General features: G+C 32.8%; 5 protein-coding genes across 5 annotated transcripts in view; 3 read left to right on the plus strand and 2 right to left on the minus strand.

Annotated features, from left to right (window-relative positions):
* Positions 1 to 21,989, plus strand: part of LOC125826482 (MYB-like transcription factor ODO1) — a 45,144-nt gene that overhangs the window by 5,112 nt on the left and 18,043 nt on the right. The window lies entirely within an intron of this gene.
* LOC125826487 (21 kDa protein-like) lies at positions 117 to 1,018 on the minus strand. The gene has a single exon (XM_049505834.1). It carries the CDS (start codon positions 993 to 995, stop codon positions 375 to 377), a length of 621 nt encoding a protein of 206 aa, XP_049361791.1. The 5' UTR covers positions 996 to 1,018; the 3' UTR covers positions 117 to 374.
* Positions 2,902 to 9,022, minus strand: LOC125826484 (uncharacterized). The gene is made up of 8 exons (XM_049505830.1): positions 8,794 to 9,022; positions 8,547 to 8,693; positions 6,564 to 6,661; positions 5,975 to 6,047; positions 5,837 to 5,897; positions 5,201 to 5,286; positions 5,005 to 5,094; positions 2,902 to 3,247 (listed from the first exon to the last, which is right to left on the minus strand). Exons 1-8 carry the CDS (start codon positions 8,914 to 8,916, stop codon positions 3,185 to 3,187), a joined length of 741 nt encoding a protein of 246 aa, XP_049361787.1. The 5' UTR covers positions 8,917 to 9,022; the 3' UTR covers positions 2,902 to 3,184.
* On the plus strand, positions 13,417 to 13,936 carry LOC125826499 (non-specific lipid transfer protein GPI-anchored 7-like). The gene is made up of 2 exons (XM_049505847.1): positions 13,417 to 13,717; positions 13,878 to 13,936. Exons 1-2 carry the CDS (start codon positions 13,417 to 13,419, stop codon positions 13,934 to 13,936), a joined length of 360 nt encoding a protein of 119 aa, XP_049361804.1.
* Positions 18,242 to 21,465, plus strand: LOC125826491 (non-specific lipid transfer protein GPI-anchored 7-like). The gene is made up of 3 exons (XM_049505838.1): positions 18,242 to 18,656; positions 18,935 to 18,979; positions 21,139 to 21,465. Exons 1-3 carry the CDS (start codon positions 18,347 to 18,349, stop codon positions 21,264 to 21,266), a joined length of 483 nt encoding a protein of 160 aa, XP_049361795.1. The 5' UTR covers positions 18,242 to 18,346; the 3' UTR covers positions 21,267 to 21,465.

Below are 21,989 nucleotides of genomic sequence, written 5' to 3' on the forward strand. Positions count from 1 at the left end.
ATCATTATACGCAAATTAGCCTGAACACAAAGAAAATATAGATGACACTAGTAAGTAGTAGTAACTAGTAAGTGAGAAAAAGTGAAAACGTAGTACAAAAACAAAGCTCATACAAGCAAGAAGATTATATTATTACATTCACATATAGAGAACAAACTAAGTTGCACTATCTTCATTGCAGCTACAAAATTGAACCTTTTCACACAAACCTTGCTACAACAGTAATTATATATAATGTTACCACTACACACAAATCCCCAAATTCATGCTTATGAAAATTCAAAAAAAAACAAAACATAACCTTTACACATCAAAACTTGCAACCTCATCACTGATCCGACTAATTCAAATTCACGCTCCCTGCTTCAGTCACATTAAGGACTAGGCTGGTGGCGATCCGCAAACCGATTAACCAAAGCAAGTGCATTACTAGTAACTTGCGCAACATGAAGTATTCTCAACCTTAAAGCAGCTTTCACATTTCCATTCATTCCACGCCCTGAAAATCCATCAAGACAAGTATTTTCATCAGTAAGTGCAGCACTAACCCAAGTCTGTACATTACTAACATGCCACCTGAAATCCTGTCCAGTTGAAAATTGACCAGTATGTCCAAGTTCCGGAATTGATTTATTTATCTGATCGATACTATCACTCATAGTGTCCAAACAGTCCTTGACTGCTTGTTTTTCTCTTGGTTTTAGACCTCTCATTCTATTTAACTTCGATACGAATATCATAGTAGATTTTGCTTTGCTTAAACTAACTGATAAAGCAGCGTGAGCTAATTGCTGCTCACTCTGTTTAACAGTGTTGGCGAAAGCAGAGAGGCATTGGACACATAAAACAGGGTAAAGAGTGGCTTTACATGAAACTTTGATGAATTTTATGGCAGCTGGATTTGAGGTCATGGCTGATTTAGCCATGGTGTTATGAACAAGAAAACATTGGAGAGAAAAGAATACTATTAGCAAGTGAAGACTATGGTTACTCATTGCTATTTTTCTTTTTCTCTTTTTAGTGTGGTGTACAAGAGTATGGTGAAGCTTTATATAGAATTTAAAAGGGTCCCTAGTTATTTTCTTTTAAAACACTCCATCTGTTGCAATTTACGTGATACAATTGAAATTTTAAATTTACGTGGCTCAATCCATATTGAGCCCATTCGAATTTGATCCAATCCATCCATTTGCACACTATACTTTCCTAACATGATTACAAAAGTTAGCAACAATATTCTAAAGTAAAACAAATGAAAATATCTTCCTCATTTTGGGTATAATCTACAAGTTTTCACATGCCCCTTTCCCTTTTGCTTTTGCCTCTTCTTTCTATGCAACATTTTAATCTTTCCACCTTTATATTTCTCACAAATATCTGCCATTGTATACTCTTTTTCTTTGCAACTTGTAATGTTGTCTATGTTTATGAAATCTTGTTGCCTTTTGGTGAAGAGGTGTGTGATCTATTGATCACGAGTTCAAATTGTGAAAGTAGTCACCAATATTTGTAATAGAGTACACTATCTATATCACACTCGAATCCTGCGTGAATGTAAGATCCTCTACGGTAGGCAGTCTATAGTAGACTCCTTGAGGCTTGAGGTGCAATATTTTTTCCAAATATTATGTTGGGATACTTTGTGCACCAAACTGTCTTTTTTATTTGTGATTGCCTCATGCTTATCTCAAATTAGATAGATATGACCAAACTTTTAAGGTAACGTGGTAGATGTCTAAGCACACCAACGTGTGCCTTTTTACTTGGCATAAAGAAACTTGAGAATCAAGAGTACTTAAGATCAGTATTACAGCAAAACAGGATAAGTATAAGAGTCCACTAAATTAGTCAAATTACGAAACTAATCTTTTATTAGGCAATTAATACAAGAGAATCTTTGACCAACATGTGACTAGAAAAACATTGTGTAGTAAAAACAAAACTGATTACTTCCTGGATGATTCTTAAATTGAGAACAAAACCAAAAGACAAAACTGAATACGTTTTTTTTTTGTGATTTTGGTCTGTGCCTCGTGTCTCAAAATGTACCAATTGTTGAAAACAATAGTAACTCTGTTAATTGTTATTCATGTGGAGGGTCACCAACTAACCATTATTTTATGGTTGTACAGGCAATAATATACAAGAAGGAATCCGTACATATTTGCTAGAGGGGTCTGGTAATAGTACTCATACAAAAGTGCTGCCAGCCAGCTATGATGATATATACATATACAATTAATAGAAAGTAAAGAGGCACATGATAATAATAGGCACAAAATAAGCATCCAGAAACCACCGGTGGTGGGGTGGAATGAATGAGATTTCTACGTCCTTAATTAGAAGTTAATGTTCGAGCCATGGGAACGAAAAAACTCTAATAGGGAGTGGTTCTCCCTTTATGAGCCTTCCGCGACACGAATTTGGACTATCCAGGTCAATGGGTTTCAGAGTATACAAAAAAGCATACGAAGTGCCTATTTCAACTTTTATGCTGCATTGGGTAATTTTCACCTCTGTTTATGAAGCCATAAAAAACTGTTAAAATGTTCACTTTACAGCAAGACTTAAGACTTTGCCTATAACTGAAAACCATAATATATATGGTTGGCAGTTAACAATTAACATAGATCCAGCTTTGGGAACATCACCAACTCAGAATGCCTTGGTGATGGGTACTTATTATATTTCAACATCTAAAAGTTGTAGTATAAAGGAGATTACATTCTAGTAGTCCGGTGCACGAAGCATCTTGTATTCTTACAGGTTTCAAGGAAGGACTGTACCCCAGAGGGTGTGATATAGGCAGTCTACCCTAACACAAGAGTAGTTGCTAATTTCATAACTAAAACTCGTGACCTATATGTTTCACTGAGACAACTTTTTATGACTTTCCAGGCATTCAATATACAATGTAATTGTCACTTTCAGTAAAAATAGGATTTCACACTTTCCAACATACAAGGAAGAAGAACATGAATTTTCAGTTACATGGTTTACTCATTCTTTTCACAAATGATGGGGATACTTTCTTCTTATTATTACAAGGGATACATTCTAAGTTCATATTCCTGCAAAATTTTGTAATATACTACAACATTACTAAAATATAAATAACCAGAAATTCTCACCATTTCTCTGTATAAACATGGGAGACAAGCATTTGATAAGCTTAAGATGAAGCCTATACTGTTAAGTACTTCAGAACAAGTCCCCTCAGCTTTTCCATGTATTCCGCTGCTTGTTTCTGCGTTTCCAATGGAAGATCAGTTCAAATTCAAGAGAGTAGTATATTTAAAGCTTCTAAGCAAATTGATCACTAACAAATTATGCACTGATAAATAACAATGATGGTGTTGACATGTAGCCATTGGCAAGCTTTTAACACATCCATCAGAAAGGAACACATATCTTTTAGAGATAAAAGTGAATCCAAGTGAATGTCAACCTCTATCAAAAAAAATAACAAGTTTGAACATCTGGGGAAGTTACTGCAACATCCTATTTTATCATCTATCAGGTTTACCAAGAACATTTACTGAGTATCTGAAAAAATATTAGACAGACATTGTGGACCCTCGATGCGTGTGCATTATCAGTGCATATTTTTAGCATCTTTGAACTGTTCATCTTACATTTTCTTGCTTATCTTTTCAGTTCTTAACCTATCCTAACTTGTAATCATTTTTGTGTTTTTCATGCATGAGATGAGCTCAATGAGCTAAAATCCTTTGTTTATCCAGAAAATAACTTTCACGAGAGTAATCGGCTTATGCAGTTCAATTATATGATTGAATTCATCGTCCTTAAGCAATACTCAATCCACATGAACAATAATTTGACCATACTCAGCTAGTGCATAGAAGATGCACACAAAAGCATAAAGGTACTTATCATGTTCAATTTAAATTATGGATGTTTCTTTTTCTCGTATAAGTGACGAAGAGCAGATTCAAAAAGAAAAATAGCCACGTGAAGATAACATAACTAGTTAAGTTTGAACTTGAATATACATTTTTCATAAGAGTTATGTGGAGTGCAATTGGAAAAATCAGACATAATTTTCTGCTCTTTGTACATCTGTGTAATTTGTAAATGAAAGAGATTTTGCGAGATATCTTCCTAAAAGATATGGTGGAGAAACTATCAGACCCCAGAAAAGAGTTGAGAGGAGGAAAACCGATAAACTTTATCATAATTAGTCTAAACAAAGATGAACTAACAAAGAAATGATAGGAACTTCTACATATAACTCAGAGATTCCAGTGCCTCTTTTTATCGCACAAAGATTGAGAATTGATTGGCTATAAACTTCACTTCAAAGATTGTTAGACTGCTCAGGAATGTTGTAAGCTGATAATGGCAATTCACTTGCCACTACGAGGAACATTTAATAGATGCTGCCTCACCATTTCTACCCAACCAATTCTTTTTCTTTTTTATGACTGTGGTGTTCGGACCAGCTTATGCGCACCTCGATTAATTCCATGGAAGACTTGCCACCTCCCACCAGCAACAGGTACCAGGCCCTAGTGTTTTTTTGGCTTCTGCTGGGATTTGAACCTAGACTTCATAGTTCTCAACCCACTTCATTGACCACTAAGTCATATTCTCAACCCACTTCATTGACCACTAAGTCATACCCTTGGGTGGCTACCCAACCAATTCTCAACCCAGAGAAGTACCTTACCGAAAAGAAAAAAAATAAAAAATTCAACCTAGACAAGGTGTGCTTTCAGTATATTATTTTCTTTTGTTTGTTATATTACTATTAGAGAAAGCACAGCATAACCTTGAAGAACACTGAAATTTTAGAAAATTGTGTGGATTTATGTCAGTTATCGATGCTTAGTTCAAAAAGTTACTTCTTTTTCCTTTTTGAATCACATTTTTCTACTTAAGTTTCAGTTATTTAATGTGATGTTTGCACCAGTGTCTTCACAAATATGCATCATCACTCCCACAGAACTTCTATCTACATTGTATGGAATTTGCTTTTCTCACCTGGTTAACACTATGTGCAGTTGCAATGTTTTCATCAAGAAGTGTCAACAAGGGTCTATTCAGTGCATTCCTCCCAACCAAATCCAATAGCTGCTCAGAAAATGGAATAATCCAAACTCAGCAATAAAACTAAGAGAATATACAAACCACACCCACACATAAAAAGAAGAAGCAGAATTTAGAAACTATCACATACAGTGGCCTTGACATCCTTTGAAGTCAAAATCTCAGTTAAGTTCTTCTTTGTTGCTACAAGATCTGCTTGCAATTTATCATAGGCTTCTGCAGGAAAAAAAAAATAGTACGGCGGGATGTCAGAAGTACTCTACAGGATAACTTATTGAGACTTCATCCTCAACTGTATCTGGGACTGTGGGACATGTATGCCTATGTTATGCATATTGCTTGAACCCCACCCCCCTTCTAGCCACATGTTAATCATGTGATAATCCAACATGATTTTAGTGTGATCCAGGAGACTTACTGGGTTTGGTTAATTCACCTAGGTATGTTGACTATAACTATAGCCGAGTCTACTGTCACGAAGCATAGGTTATCTAGACTCTCTTATTTCTATATAACGATAAGAAAACTTGGTAATTGTGCGAGATTTACGATAGTGGAGTACTAAAATATATGTGTATATTATACTATACATTTGTTAGTCATGTCTCTGCAACCACATATGTACTCCTAGGTATCTCCGAAACTTAAGAATTAGATGATGCAGAATCCGACTTCTAGATCTTCTCATATATCTTTACTCATTTCCATGTAAAATAGTCTGGAAATATCTAACGAAAGAGCAAACTAAATAGTCATTTTATCAGACCTGTTGCTTCTTGCAGGGCCGTTTGCAGTGCTTCCAGTTCAATTAATCTGTCTTCCACGGCCTGCGAAATATCATGGTCAGTGTCATTTCACTAACGTATCTGTCTCATGCTAAGTCGAGCAAATGGTCAGTAAAAACCTGAGTTTTGTTTACAGAAAAGCGCAGCTTTCCAAGTTCGACTTGCAGATGGTCAAAAAATTCTTTGTTCAATCTGCAAACTAAGATATGTTAGAAATTTTCAAGTAAAGAGGATGAAGACTATAGCAGGGACAGACAAGAAATCCATGTAATTTGATGTGTTAAAAGTCTTGTCCCAGTCCCTCTAGAAAATGTTTGCAAACTTTAAATTGGATGAGGTACCAATACTTTTTCAAATTTTGGCAACAACATAAATGTCAAGAAAATGGTCGATAAAAAAGAAATACTCATCTCTTTGTTAAGTGGCAAAAAATTGATCTTTATACAAAGTCTATAATTTTATATCTTTTTCTTTTTCTGCACAAGTTTACAAAATACAGACTCGAAATACACGTGCATTTTCATAATCACAGAATGATCAAAAGCAAAAGGCCGCAATTTTGAATGTTTGACTATCTAATAACCTATCAGAGCTGAATCTGAACTTATGCCGCGAAGATTCGAACAACTTATAGCATTTTCTGGCTTTGACGCAAGAACAGTAAATTTTGACCACCTAAGCTGTGATATTGGAGAGTAGATAACTCACCGTGGTCTCATTCTTGCAATCTCAAACTCAATCTCTTGAGCTTCAGTGTCAAGAAAAAACTCCACAAGCCCTTCCACTGTATCCGGAATCACTCGTGACTATGATCAGGACGAAAAGAACATATTAGACAAACATATACATTACAAATGCATCCAAAACAAAATGTAAAGAGATACAAAGATGTCTTAATGACTACTCCACAAATTGTTGCAGACCTATATACTCTCTCCATTTCAATTTTGTTTGTCTGATTTTGACTTGACACGGTGTAAAGAAGACTTTTGATTTTGTAGTCTTAAACTAAAGATACGTAGAATGTATCAAAATATTCTTTAATCTTACCATCTTAAACATGTTATGTGGAAAGTTATCATTAAAGAGTTGTCAAAAAGGGAAAAAGAGACATTCTTTTTCAAACGGACTAAAAAAGAAAGTAGGCTAAATAAACTGATACGACGGGAGTAATAAATAAATGTTCTTTTCTAGCAGGTTAATATGAAGTGGTAACATCAATTTTAACTTGTTTTCAAGTAGTCCGTTTTAGATTCAACTCTTTATCAACAAAAAAATGTCCACGTACTTGGCTGTTAGGATCAAGCGTTTACCATCATGCCAACATCCTGCCCATGGCAACAGTGGCGGACCCAGGATTTTCACAAAGTGGCTTCAAGATATAAAAATATACCTAATATTATTTGTAATTTTTATGAGGCTAACAACATACATAACTGACTATACTAAACAATGTTAATACATTTGAAAAAAAATTACATTGACTTGTGAATGAGACGGTAAATAACAAGATGGACGAAAAACTAGGCTTCAATATAAACTAAGAAAATAAAAGAATATTAAGAATGATTTCTCTTCATTCAACATTTAACAAATAAAAACAAAATATTAAACAAAATAAAAAAACCTTAATTTCAGAATCGAATACATAGAAATATACCTAATATTATTTGTAATTTTTTGTTGATTTTAGAATGATAAGGGATTTTTTAGTTGAAGAAATAAAAAATAACCACAATAATCATATTTGTATATATAAAGACTAGAATCAAGAGCGAAAAACATTCAACAAAGAAGAAGATAAAAGGGTTTTTAGAATTGAGAATAATAGGGATTAGTGCTTTTTTGGTTGAGTTTTTTTAAAAAAAAAAAAAAATTAAAAACAAAAAGGACAAAAGTTGTAGACTATTGGACTTTTAATTGTAAAAGTAAAAAGTTGTTCTACTTTTTATAGTTTCTAAGTAACTAAAAGGACAAAAATTACACCTACATAGAGAACAAAACTGTGTGTGAACGTTTTATATATAAAAAAAACGAATTAAACTAAAATGTGGCAATGGGGATTCGATCCAGGGTTGGCTGGGAAAATTGAACCCCTCAACCACTCGGCTAAGCTTCAGACTTGTGTTAGTGGGTTCAAAATTTAATATATACATATAAAATTTTAAAAACTGATTAAATATACATATCTATATAGTGTTATTTTTCAACGAAGTGGATTCATATGAACCCACTTGAACCACTGTAGGTCCGCCCCTGCATGGCAAGGCCCACGAGGGGCTGGGTGGTCCAGGTCGTAGTCATGATCGAACATGGCGCTTGCATGGTGGACTTAGTTAAGAAATAAAATTGTGCATTTACTATCAAAATTAGCTTTTGGTAATGATAAGTGTCTGATCCTAACATTGGCACAAGACATAGAATCATTCTAGGCACATTGAGTAGCTTGTACTGGTCTAATATAAATAAAAACAGGAGTGGAGCTGCAGGCCTGCTTACACTACGGATTCAGCAGAATCCATATAAAAATCTACTTAATATGTATTAATAATTTATTCACAATCCACTCAGTTGCTTCTTCTAGAATCAGAAGTTTATAAACTCAAAATCCTTACTCCGCTTCATAAAATGTTCGTTTCAAACATTTTAAATTGTTAGATAAGATGGTAACTTCAATTCGACAAAAATTACCTCACGAAGAACTCTGCGACGCTCTTTCTCTTCACGAACTTGCCGTTCAAATTCTTCTCTGGCCGCAGCGTCATTCTCAAGGCGTCTCTGGAACTCGAGTCGGGCTATATGACCCGTTTGGGCCGGACCCAATAAACCATCTGGGTCCTGTAATCATAAATCAAAATTCACCAATTTTATCATGTACTTAGCAAATTATTACTGAAAGGGGCGTGGGAAGTGAAGTGAAATTAAAAAGAGAAATTACCCATTCTAGTCTACCAGCACAGCGAATTGGGTTTACGAAAGTCTTGGGTTTTACGAATTTGGGCCTGTAGAATTGAGCTCCAATGGCGAAATTAGCAAAGCTGCTGCTGAATGCTGCGGCCATTATTGAGAGCTTTTGAATGTCTGGTTATTGAGTTTAGTTAGTTTCGAGGTGCTCTATCCGTTTAGAAATGCGCACCAAAAGATACTCTTATCTACAATTTTTTTCCGTAGGTTCTGTCGTTTTAATTTGTTTATTATATCTTTAGTCTATTCCATTAAAAAACTTTAGTTGAAAATCGTAAATTTAAAAGTTTTTTTTTTTTATCTTTTTAAAATTTATATCACATTAAAATAGAACAAACAAATAAAAGCAATATATATATATATATATATATATATATATATATATATCCTATATATAGTTTAAATAAGTACTGAATCTAAGTAGGCGTTTGGCCATGCGATACCATATCACGATATGGTATCGTGAGATGGAATCAGCGTTTGGACATGCGATTTTACGCTGATTCCATCTCATGATTCCATATCATGAGAGGTGATACCATATTCTCCAAAAAACATGTTATGGAATTATATGGTGATTCCATATCATGATTTGAGATATTTTAATACAATAATTGATTCATGAGTTTATATTTTGTTAAAACAACCCCACATTTATGTAAATAAAATTTATAATCACATCATTACTTTTTAAAATTTATTATTCTCACCGACATAAAATTTATTATTCTCACCAACATATAGTCACTTTAACTCACACCTCACGATTGTGAAGCTTTTCAACATTCACTTGAAATAATTAACCGACATGTTAAAATAGTTGCCGAAGCAATTAGCAAGATGGCACCAACATTTATACAACCAAAAAATATGACTTGGTTTAAGGTAAAATTTCAATCACATTAATAAATTTATTTTATGGCCTTAATAAGTGAACATTTATATTTTATGTGTAAGTTATTAGTATTTAGTTACATATTTCCTATCAACTTTGTTTAAAGAGATAATATTTATTTTATGACTTTGCATCGTCTTGGAAGCACTATTTTTATGTTGTTGATGCTAGTTTCCGAAACACAAATGGATTTTTAGCTCCATACAAAGGCTACACTATCATTTGCAAGATTACCGAGGAAGTGAAAGAGAGCCTCAAAATGTCAAAGAACTATTTAATTATAGGCATTCATCTCAGCGCAATGTGATTGAACGGACTTTTGGAGCTTGGAAAAATAGATTTAGAATACTGAAAGAAGGCATGAACCATTATGATATTGATACACAAGTGAAAATTGTTATAACTTGTGCAGTGTTACATAATTATTTGTGAGAATACCAAAGTAGTGATGAAATATTTATGATCTATGAACATGAAGATATAGTTGCGGAGGATATTGACCAACAAATGACTCAAAGTAACAATGTTGGTTCGTCTTCTCGGTCACATGATCGAGAAATGCAAGTTTAACGTGAGGAAATTGTTCGTACTATGTGAGAGGATTATATTAAAGACTAGTACACTACAATTTATGTTCAATTTTTTTTATTAAATTAAAGTTAGATGAAACAATTACTTAAGTGGAGAACAAATAACTTTGTAATAATTTATTATGCGATTTTATAATTTTTTGTTTATTCGATAAGATTGAATAAACAATTGGGGCTATTTTAATAGTTTTACAAGGCATAATACATATATTGACCCCTAAACTTGGCTTCAAATTTTAACTTTGACCTTTAACTTTGTAAGTGCACAAATAGGCACTTTAACTATCCAAAACTTAAACAAAAAAACACTCGAATCCTACCTGACAAAATGCGTGAAATACACTCAAATTAGGCGCGTCAGATGTAAAAATTCAGGGGGTCAACAGTAAAAAAAGCATTGAAAGGACAATTAAACCCTTTTTATATTTCTTTCAACAATTTTCCCCTCTTTTTTGCATTATTTGTTGTTTATTGCAAAATGCAAGTGACATTTAATAAAAAAATTTGTTATTACGAAAAAAAATTATAATGAAGTTTTTTTTTGGCAAGAAGGAAAAAGGAACACATGTAGTACTAATTTTTTTTTTTGAGATTCAATCAATTTTTTTTGTCTTTGAAATATTTCTATCTGTTAATTACTGTAATTTATAGTACTTTCTAAGAAATTTTCAAATAATATATATTATTTCATTTGTCCGAATTTATGTGTCACCGGTAAAATTTGAAGAGTCAATCAGATCTTTTATATATTTTTATATCTTTTAAATATTTAAGTAATTAATTATCGTGATTTATAATATTTTATACAATTATTTAGTATGGTAAAAGAAATTTAAAAGAAACACGCATCCTTCAATAGTAAAATATGGGTCCCCCTTTTTTTTTACAGGTTGACCTCCTGTCTGTATAGTCTTTTTTTGTCCAGAAGGAAAAAGGAACACGTGTCGACCCCAAGGTCCTCTCTATTCCCGCTTATTATATTATATACTAGTGATGAAGAGCCCGTGCTAATAATTAATTTAAAAGTTAATTTTTAATTGACGTTAAATAAATAGTTTTAAATTTTAAATTTGAATAAATTATATATATTTATATGGTAGTAAATGTTCATGTTAACTCTAAAATGAATGCATCACTATTAATAAAGCTTGAAGTTTAAAGAAAAATCCTTAAATGACCAAAATAACCCTTAAACTCAATTTTAATCACAAAAAGCATACATGTCCACGGTGTGGTGGTTGATTCATCAACTAATTTTTTGTATGTTTTTTCAAAAATATTTTAGTTGCTAATTTGTTATAATTTATAAAAATCATTAACTTCATTTTCGAATAACTTATAGTATTGTTAACTTTCAATAATATATATTGTTCCATCTATTCAAATTCATGTGTCACCAATAGAATTTCAAGAATCAACAAAAAATTTTCTAAAAAAAATATATTTTAATTATGATTTATAGTACTTTTAAATATAACGTATAGTGTGTTTGTAGGCTCTTATTAGATTGAAAAAATATTTTAAATTAGTAATTATTGTAATTAATAGTGTATATTACGTAATTTTCAAATTTGTAATAAATTTTTTTAAATATTAAGTCTAATAATTTATAGTATCTTAAATGTAATCTTTGAATACACATAAATTAAAAAAAGAAATAAGACAAATAAATTATAAATTGAATAATTGACATTTTCAAATATTAATTTACCACAAAATGAAAGTGAAGGAAGAAGTTGTGAGGCAAAAATAAAGAGAAATTATTTGAAAAGGTGTCAAATAGACAGGAAAACGGGCCCATATGCATTGAATAGTTGGCAACCATTGAGTGGGTCACTAATACACGTAGCAACGTTTGCATTTCACGCTTTTGGCTCCAAAAATCGCGTGTTTATTTATTTAAAGGTAGGATAGTTAAAGTGCCTATTTGTGCATTATGAAAGTTGGAAGTCAAAGTTAAAATTTGAAGCCAAGTTTAGGGGCCAATATATGTATTATGCCGTTTTACAACTTATGGGATTTTTATGTTTATGAGAAAATATACAACACAAAAATTCTATATCGCATGTCCAAACAAACCTTCAATTTCATCTCATAATTCCATATCATAATATCATATCATGATTCCATATCATGATACCATATCGCATGGCCAAACGGGCCCTAATTATTTATGTGGTTACAAAAGTTTTTTGTCGACTATAAAATGAAAAATGTATAACTAATTATCTCTAAATTTAGAAGTGTATTTTTTTAGTTTACTTTACCTATTTTTGATAATGTCAAGAGCTAATTACATTATTTTCCTACTCTTTTTCAAATTACAAAAGTCTCTTAAAAATTATGAATTTCGAATAGTAGTGGACTTTCGGATACATCACTGAACTTCTAGATACATCACTAAACTTCATAATACATTAGTGGACATCCGTATATATAGGTGAGGGATGTATTCGAGGAGGGAGGAATATATAAGAGAGGTGATATGCCATCCAAATACATAGGAAAGTAATGTATTCGAGAGGGGAGGAATGTATCAGAGAGGGGATAAGATCCGAATACATAGAGGAGGGATGTGAGAGGGATAATGATGTATCCGAGAGGAAAGTGATGTATTTGAGAGAGGATTTTTGATTTTTTTTTAAAAATAATAGGAAATTTTAAAGATCATGATAAAATAAGATGTGCATTTGGGTAATTGTTCCTTTTTTTGTAACATATAAAATGATAAGTGTGTCATTTCTTTTGGAGGGGATTCAAAAGAAATGTATTGTTATATAAACTAAATCAAGAAAATATATATTTGGTAAATTTATCATGTGTTCATACCAAATTATATAAATTTACCATCTTTGGACTCTAGCCAGCAAGGAAAAACAATCATTTGATCATAATCGTGCAAAGCAGTTTTGTTTAATTTCTAATTAAATAATCTATTATTTCTCAATTTGTGATTATTTTTTTCATATTCAATTCAGGATCATGTAGCGCACAGTTTGTTTAATATTTATATTGAACAAATAAAAATGTATGGAAATGCAGAATTTCTGGAGGAAAAAAAAAAGTAGCATATCAGCTTTTCCGTGCAAACTGAAAAATCAAACAGAGAAAAATGTTCTCCTCCAAATTTTCGTGGCTGATCACGGCGGCGCTACTGTCGGCAATCATCACGGATGCCCAAACGACGTCGTGTGCTTCTAAACTAGTCCCCTGTGAACCTTTCCTCAACTCAACGTCCAAACCATCGGCTTCTTGTTGTGACCCACTAAGAGAAGCCGTGACCAAAGATCTTCAATGTATCTGCAAACTTTTCGAAAATCCCACTTTATTGCCTTCTCTCGGTATTAATGTTACTCAAGTTATTGCACTTCTCAAAAACTGTAACATTCCTGGCGATGTTAACACTTGTAAAGGTACGATTTAACCCCCCGGATTTCGATTTTTTTCTGAAATTGAGATTTGAATTGGACTCAATTTTTTGGATCTGGAGTTGATTACTCTGTTTTTACTTTGATCAAAGCAAAATCTCTTCTTCAAAATCTGATATTTTTCAATTTCGATTACTTCTTGCAGCTGGTGGTCCAAGCTCTCCTTCTCCTTCTAAAGGGACGTCACCAGGTAAATGTGATTGAATTGCTCATTGTTTCAACTTTGTTACCTCAGATCAAATTCTTCTGCGTACACTCTCTTCTCCTCATATCCATTCTGTGAGAAAATATTGTTGATATTGAACCACTAAGTTCGGGGAGGTCAGGGATGATTCATCTTGCCAAATGTCAATGTCTTCTTGGTTGCATCAAATTTATCTAGTGCAATTTACATTTTTATGTGATTTTACATATGAACAAGTTTATTCCATGCATCTTCGTAGGAGAGTGACTAGGCTTGTTCATCCCATGCATATTCCAAGGATAGTGACTAGGCTTGTTCATCCTATATGATGGTGTAATATATCATAAATACAAAATATTACCGTTGAAATAAAATGACAAAAATGACTAAATAAATCTTTAGGCTAAGGCGCGGATATTTCGCTCTCTTTAAGAAGATTCAAGCCCACAGCGGCATAATCTACACTGATTCAACAGTAACACTCTTGACTTGTCCCCTTTAGGATACAACAGTCTAACAACATCGTACAACTCAAACAACTCCGGATTAGTTGAAGAGTCCAAAGCTCCACAACAAAAACACCTTCCTTCAACATATAATTACTCTCTTTTGTATATAGTGAATATAGTTGAAGACTTAAATAATTTTCTATGTCTCAACTTTCTCTTTCACTACACTAATCTCAATAAACACAATACAATACTACTCAGTACTCATATTTGGCTAACACTATCTCATGTCCCAAACACAAAGTAAGACCACACTATTTATAGTGAAGAATTCTTCCTTACAATGAATAGGAAGATAATGGAGTAGTAAATTGGGTAAATGAATAGCCCAAAAGTTACATAAGTTACAACCATAATGAGGTAGAATAATAGGTACACTATAATATTATTTCACCCTTCTCATCTTTCTTGACATATGTTTCTCAAAGGAAGAAACACCACTATTTATAGGTGAAAAAGTCTTCCATATAATCAATAGGTAGAATGAGGGATAGTAATATGGTAGATAAATGTATTAAATGTTATATGAGATACACGAAACTAATGACCATGAGAGGTTACAAGAGTTGGAGGAAATTATAGCCACATTCTACCATTAACTCATGTGAGTAGTGGGGCATATAATGCCATCAAGGACAACTCAAATGTTGCACATCATATGCTACAAACGTATATTAGACATTTGACATTTCTCATTGTAGAATTATGCACTTTAAAATAAGATTAAAATGCTTAAAATCCAACACTATATATATTCAAAGGATTGTGACTATGAATTCCTCTGGAGTTTAGAAAAAATGCATATCCAAAAGGATATGAGAATTGTAGGTGTCATACGTTACTTTAAAAGTAACATATGTAGTACTCCATTTATTAGCAAACTTCTACATGAAATTTGAACTTGTATAGTCGGTTTAGTCAAGATCTTAGTCAGAAGGGTTAGAATTTTATTCTTCTAATCCATAATTCTTTTTAACAATAAATTCACTACAAAAAATGTCCACATGATAAGAAATAGTTTCAAAAAAAATTCAGCCATAAGGATTTGAAATTTCATTGTATTTTAAGGTGCCGAAATTCATATTTATGCACCTCCTTTTATATATATATATATATTCAATCAAAACATGAATTCCCGGGCATTCCTCTATTATACATAGATCTTCCCATATATTTATGGCACTCCTCTATTATACATAGATCTGTCCATATATTTATGCACCTCCTTTTATATATATATAAATTTTCAATCAAAACATTCGAATGCCCGGGCACTCCTCTATTATACATAGATCTGCCCATATATTTATAAGGCATAATACATATATTGGACTCTAAACTTGGCTTCGAATTTTAATTTTGACCTCCAACTTTCATAGTGCACAAATAGACACTTTAACTATCTAACCTTTTAATAAATAAACACGCGAATTCTACTTGGCAAAACGCGTGATGTGCACGTATTCTGCGCGAGTTAGGAGTAATTTTCGAGTCCCACAACAGTAAAAAAATGCTGAAATGACAACTCTACCCCCCGAATTCCGGCCAATCTCCAGCAACCCAAAACCTCCTTTCATTTTCTTCTTTTTCAGGCAAAACGCCACCAAATACCCAGTTGTTCTCCTTCTTCCTCACACCGGAACACAACCCATGAAGCGAACGAGCTTCGGGCTCGCTAAACCCACCAAATACCCGACCCCAAACCCATCAGATCCGCCATATCCGGCGAGAATCCAAATGACCCCCCAAACCCATGAAAACAGATCCAACAACTACAAACACCTAAACCAAGAAGCCAACCATCAACAAACCTCTAAGCTCCGTCAAACAATGAGCTCCAAGCTCTAAAAACCATTAGGAGGAATTAATTTTGATTTTTTTAGTTCTAAAATGACGTGTAAAATATTTAATTAGTTGGCAGCCATTGAGTGACTCACTAATACACATTGGAGCATTTGCATTTCACGCTCTTTGACTGTAAAAATCGTGTGTTTATTTATTTAAAATTAGATAGTTAAAATGTTTGTTTGTGCACTTTGAAAGTTGGAGGTCAAAGTTAAAATTTGAAGCCAAGTTTAGGGTCCAATATATGTATTATGCCTATTTATAATATAGATTGAACCAATGGTGTTTTTAATTCACAAAATTAATTATAGTTGATAGTGGAACAAATCTGAAAACTTTTACTATTTTTTTCTAAACAACTCCAAAAGCCAAAAGAGAATAAAGTGATTAAGGGAGTATGATCGTAATTAATGAGTGGAGTTTTGTCAATGGGTGACATAGCTGTCATTCCAAGTAATAAAAAAAAAATTGATCAAGTTTCTTTAGTCTCTGTCCATGTACAATCTATCTTTATTCTTGGCACATAACCATCAGAATTAAGTTTATAATTAATTATATAAGGATTTAGAGTTAAAAGTAGAAAAAGAGTGACAAATACATTTCTGTTTTATATGTTATATAATTTTATTAGAACACGATATCTTCGAGTTAGATGATACATGATATAGAGGCATATCATGATTCATGTGAAATAAAAAGTTATTTTCAATGTAAAAACGAGAGAAGCAAATTGAGTAAAAAAATATTTGAACTTTAGCCAGCAAGGAAAATCAATCATTTGATCATGATCGCGTCGAGCAGTTATGTTTAATATCTAATTAAACTATCTTTTATTTCTCAAATCATGATTATTACTTTTATATTCAATTATGATCATGTAGCGCACTTTTGTTTATTTTTTTTAGGCCACGTTCTTTTCTTCTTATAATAAATAATAGAATAATAATATTGGGATATATATAGTAGCTATTAACCTTCTCCTTACTAATGAAGTTTTTATAGAATTTTTAAATTTTGTAGAGTAAAATTAGATATTAAAAACTTAGTAAAATATATAAGTCATACCTCATACTAACAATTTATATTTTAAATTCATCTGATTATTAAAATTTTAACAAAAGAAATTTAACCAACTATGTTAGATAAAAAAAAACTTATATTAATAATTTACTTTAACTGTTTTTAAATTAAGTAAAAAAAGTTTATGGCATAATACATAAATTGGACCCTAAACTTGGCTTCAAATTTTAAGTATGACCTCTAACTTTCATAGTGCACAAGTAGACACTTTAATTATCCAATTCTTAAACAAAAAAACACGCGAATTCAACAGCCAAATTGTGTGATATACAAACGCTCCTACGTGGCTTATTGAGCCACTCAGTGGCTGCCACGTAATTAAAAAATTACACGTATTTTATAATTAAAAAAAATAAGAAATTAAAATACAAAAGGGTAGGGTCGTATTTTCTTTTCCCAATTTGCTCGATTTTCACTCAACATCAGCGGAGCCCTAGCTCTAATTTCTTTGCAAATCAAAGTAAAATTGTGAAGATAAACGATCAGAAATTGTGCACAAAAAGAGAAAAAAAGCTTCAGTACTAGAATTAGGAAGAAAGAAGAAGAAAAATGGGATTTAGATTTGAAAAAAATAAAGATATATTTAGAAGGGATTCATTAAGGGTAAAATTGTCATTTCCGCTTTTTTTTTTTACTGTTGTGGGCCTCGAAAAATACCCCTGATGCGCCTGAATTGCGTCTCAATCACGCGTTATGCCAGGTTGGATTCGCGTGTTTTTTTGTTTAAGAATTGGATAGTTGAAGTGTCTACTTGTGCACTTTGAAAGTTAGAGGTTATACTTAAAATTCGAAGCCAAATTTAGGGTCCAATTTATGTATTATGCCAAAGTTTATTAATGTAATCAATTAACATGAAATGGACAGACAATAGACCGTGCATGTGCATTTCTATGAAGGTAAGCAATTAATTCCAACAAGAAAACTCCTCACTCATCTAAAGGGAAAAAAGTAGTGAACACCTTTTCTGTGCAAAAGTGAAAAATCATACAGAGAAAAATGCTCTCCTCCAAACTCTCCTGGCTGATCACGGTGGCTATCATGGCGGCGCTACTGTCGGCAACCACCACAGAGGCACAAACGCCGTCGTGTGCTTCTAAACTTGTCCCCTGTGCACCTTTCCTCAACTCAACCAAACCACCGGCTTCTTGCTGTGACCCACTTAGAGAAGCCGTGACCAAAGATCTTCAATGTCTATGCAATCTTTACGCAAATCCCGCTTTGTTGATTTCTCTCGGTATTAACGTTACTCAAGCTATTGGACTTCCTAAGTACTGTAATATCCCTGGCGATGTTACCGCTTGTAAAGGTAGGATTTAACCCCAGATTTTGAAATGGGGATCTGAATTGAGGCTCAATTTTTTGCATTTGGAGTTGATAACTATGTTTTTACATGGATCGAAGTAAGAATTATACTTCAAATCTGATATTTTTCATTTTTGATTCTCTGTTCATCTCTAATCTGGGAATGGTAAGTAATTTTGTTCGATGACAAGTTGGGGCGTAAATTATTTCTGTTTTAACATGTAACTGTCATGATCGATTTTCGCATTAATTTGATTATTATTATTATTTTTTTGTCTACAGCGGCTGCTCCAAGTTCAAGTTCTCCTTCTGAGAAAACGCCACCAGGTAACTGAGATTGAATTGCTCGTTGTTTCAACTTTGTTAACACTGAGTTAATAGTAGTCAATTATGAACAATTTTGGAGTATGCATCAATTTGATTTGATTTTTTATTAATTATTGAACCTTGCTCCTTTGAATTTTACTGAATCGTGATCCATAGGTGTTTCTAGTTCCATTCATTTTTGCTTGGCCTTACTCAACTTTGCTCCTTTAGTAGTGTTTGTTTTACTAAATACTTATTAATTATTCTTTGAAAAAATGTTTGACTATTGTACTTAAAGGATAATTTTGGAAGAAAAAATGTGGAGGGTTATTTTCACAGATATTTTGATTGAATCAGTTTGAAAAGAAAAAATAATAGTATTTTCACATGAAAGCTTTCCAGTATTTCAGTCAGAATCTGTTTCCCACCATTCGTTTTCCCAGTAAGTTGGTTCGGTGGGAAATGGTGGAAAATTATGTTTTAAAACGCAAATTTCCCATTGATTCGCGGTGGAAAACATCTGCTTCTAGTATTGGGTGAAGCCAAGGTTACAACTTTATAGGTTTAGTTTATTTTTGCTTTTAGCATTAGCCGAAGCTAAGATTTCAACTTTATTAATTAAGTTTCTTCCAGATTTTAGCCTAGGCAAAGCCAAGATTTCAACTTAATAGGTTAGAATTTTAGAATGCATATTCGGGCTTCTAGCTTGTGGAACTATACTGGGTATATTGTTGTTGATGTTGTATCCGGATTTCTAGTTCCACACCTGCTTTTATGGCGTTATAGGACAGCCTTTGTTAAATTTAAATTATAGCACAAAAATTCAAAGGTTAACTTGCTAATGCTGTCCTTGTTCAATAATTCAGAAATTTGATAACATAGCTATATTCCTTGACCTTTTCAAACTATTAAATAAGTTTTCACCGAGTAACTTGTCATATACGATCTTTGAAATGAGACAAAACATATATTGTGTTCCTTTTTCAAAACAAGAAATTGAGTAGATTGCAATATACTATAAATTTGTGGTCCAACAAGAATTTTTATGTTGGATTTATGGATGCACTCTACATGTTATGTTCATTCTGTGTTGTGATGAAATTTCCTTAGATGTCAAATTAATTTGGTGTCAGACATATAAACCTTTTTAGTAGTGTCTATCTTTGTTTGCACCTTCGACGATTAGTGGGATAAACAAAAATAAAAATATTGAATAACATCGGGTGAGAAATCTAATTTCCCGTTCTTCCTGTTTTAATCAAGTTTCTCTAAGGTTGCAAAATACTTTACATTTTCCCCCAGACACGATCATTAATGTTTCCAGTGCGGACTTAAGTTGAAGTGTTTGGCCTGATTCTTATTTCTTAGTGGGGTTCAATCAATTTTATGGTGTTCAATCAAGCTTAGATCTTCAGCCAAAAAAATTGACCTACTTTGTTAAGCTTAATTTGAGGTATCGAGCTGTTTCTTAAGAGAAAAAGTCATTCATGGTGGAAATGAAAATGTTCCGACTTCATGTAATTATTAAGAGAGACATTCTTCTCAATATTAAGAATCTTGTTCTTTCTTATCCAATAAGCCATTGGAATTATACAGAGCAGTTTCTCTTGGATGTTGCTTAGCTATGTAATAAGTTTTTAAAGTCTTTTTTATGCCCTTACCCCTGATCGCTTTGTCTTTCTAGAGTAAGTTCACTTTTCTTCTGTTTTCCTCCTCTTGAGTCATGCCAATTGAAGGTTTTTACAACGCTAGCAAAGAAAAGAAGAATGGAGATAGAGGATGACAATATTTATTATTGCAACTTCTGCCGAGTAATATTTTACCTCGTTTAATGTTATGTGCCCCAGGTACTCTGAGATTTTATGGCAGTTTGGAGTGGAATGTGGCATATTTGTTATGCTACTCGACTAATGATCATAATTTTACTACTTATGTGTGGGAGTATCTTGTTTAGGACTTTAGACATTTTAGTCATTGACCTGGACATGAGGATTAGCCAAATGGAGAACGGAAACGTCTGTCTAAATCATATGCATCCATCTCTTCCTCTTTTTGAATTTATCTCCCAGTAAAATGTAGATTCGAGATAATGTTAATTTTGTTTGGCTTACATATTGATTCATGTTTAATTTGCATTGCATTCTTGCTAACAATATTTTTCTCCTGATGAAACTTTACAGTCACCACCCCAGCTTCAAAAGATAAAAACGGAGTGAGCACGGTTGCATGGACTGGAATGTCAAGCTTACTCGTGCTCTTTGCTTCTTTCGTGCTGCTTAGTTCACCGAGTATGTCCTTCAAGTATTGAGGAAATGTTGATGAATTTCTTTGTTTCAGTGTTTATTTTGGGAATTGACAGATTGCACTCCAAGACTTGGATCACTTTTATTCTGTGAAGTTTCACATTGTATCATCTGTTGAGATGAACTAAATTGATGTATGAGTTGTAGTGCATACTTTGTGTTTGCATGTTCTTGATGTATTTATGGGGTATTTTTTCCTCCCTACCCAAGAGCTTCCATCCTTTTTCTCCCTAGGTGACTTGAACTCACAACTTTTGAGTTGGAAGTGAGGGGTGTTTATCATCCGAGCAACTCCCTTTCATCATTCATGGGGTATATTAAGTGAAATGTGGCACGTTATAATATTAGAAAGGGCCTTTTTTCTTCTCTAGTCATTATTCTTGGCATTAGAAAGCAAGAACACGCAACACAAAATGTACCATAGAAAGCTTTTACTCTTTGAAAGCTTCATATGCATCTTGTTTTAACTCATGTGGGGGAGAAACTAAAGTTCTATATAGGTACAGGCATAACTCAAAAGCTTTTCTATATTTTTGTTGAGAAATATGCTTACGAGAATTCGATATGCTTTCTCTTCCTGTTTGTCATAAATTCTAGATAGTTACATAATTCTTTCTATATTAAACTTTGTTTTATAACACTAACTCCCTTTAAAGTGATTTTTTTGGCATTTTTTATTTATTTTAAAAAAATAATTTTTAAAGAAATAAAAAGTTATTATTTCTTTT

Source organism: Solanum verrucosum, unplaced genomic scaffold (assembly GCF_900185275.1).
Source record: "Solanum verrucosum unplaced genomic scaffold, falcon-dt-bn FXZP01000060.1, whole genome shotgun sequence".
In the NCBI taxonomy this organism is placed as follows: Eukaryota; Viridiplantae; Streptophyta; class Magnoliopsida; order Solanales; family Solanaceae; genus Solanum; species Solanum verrucosum.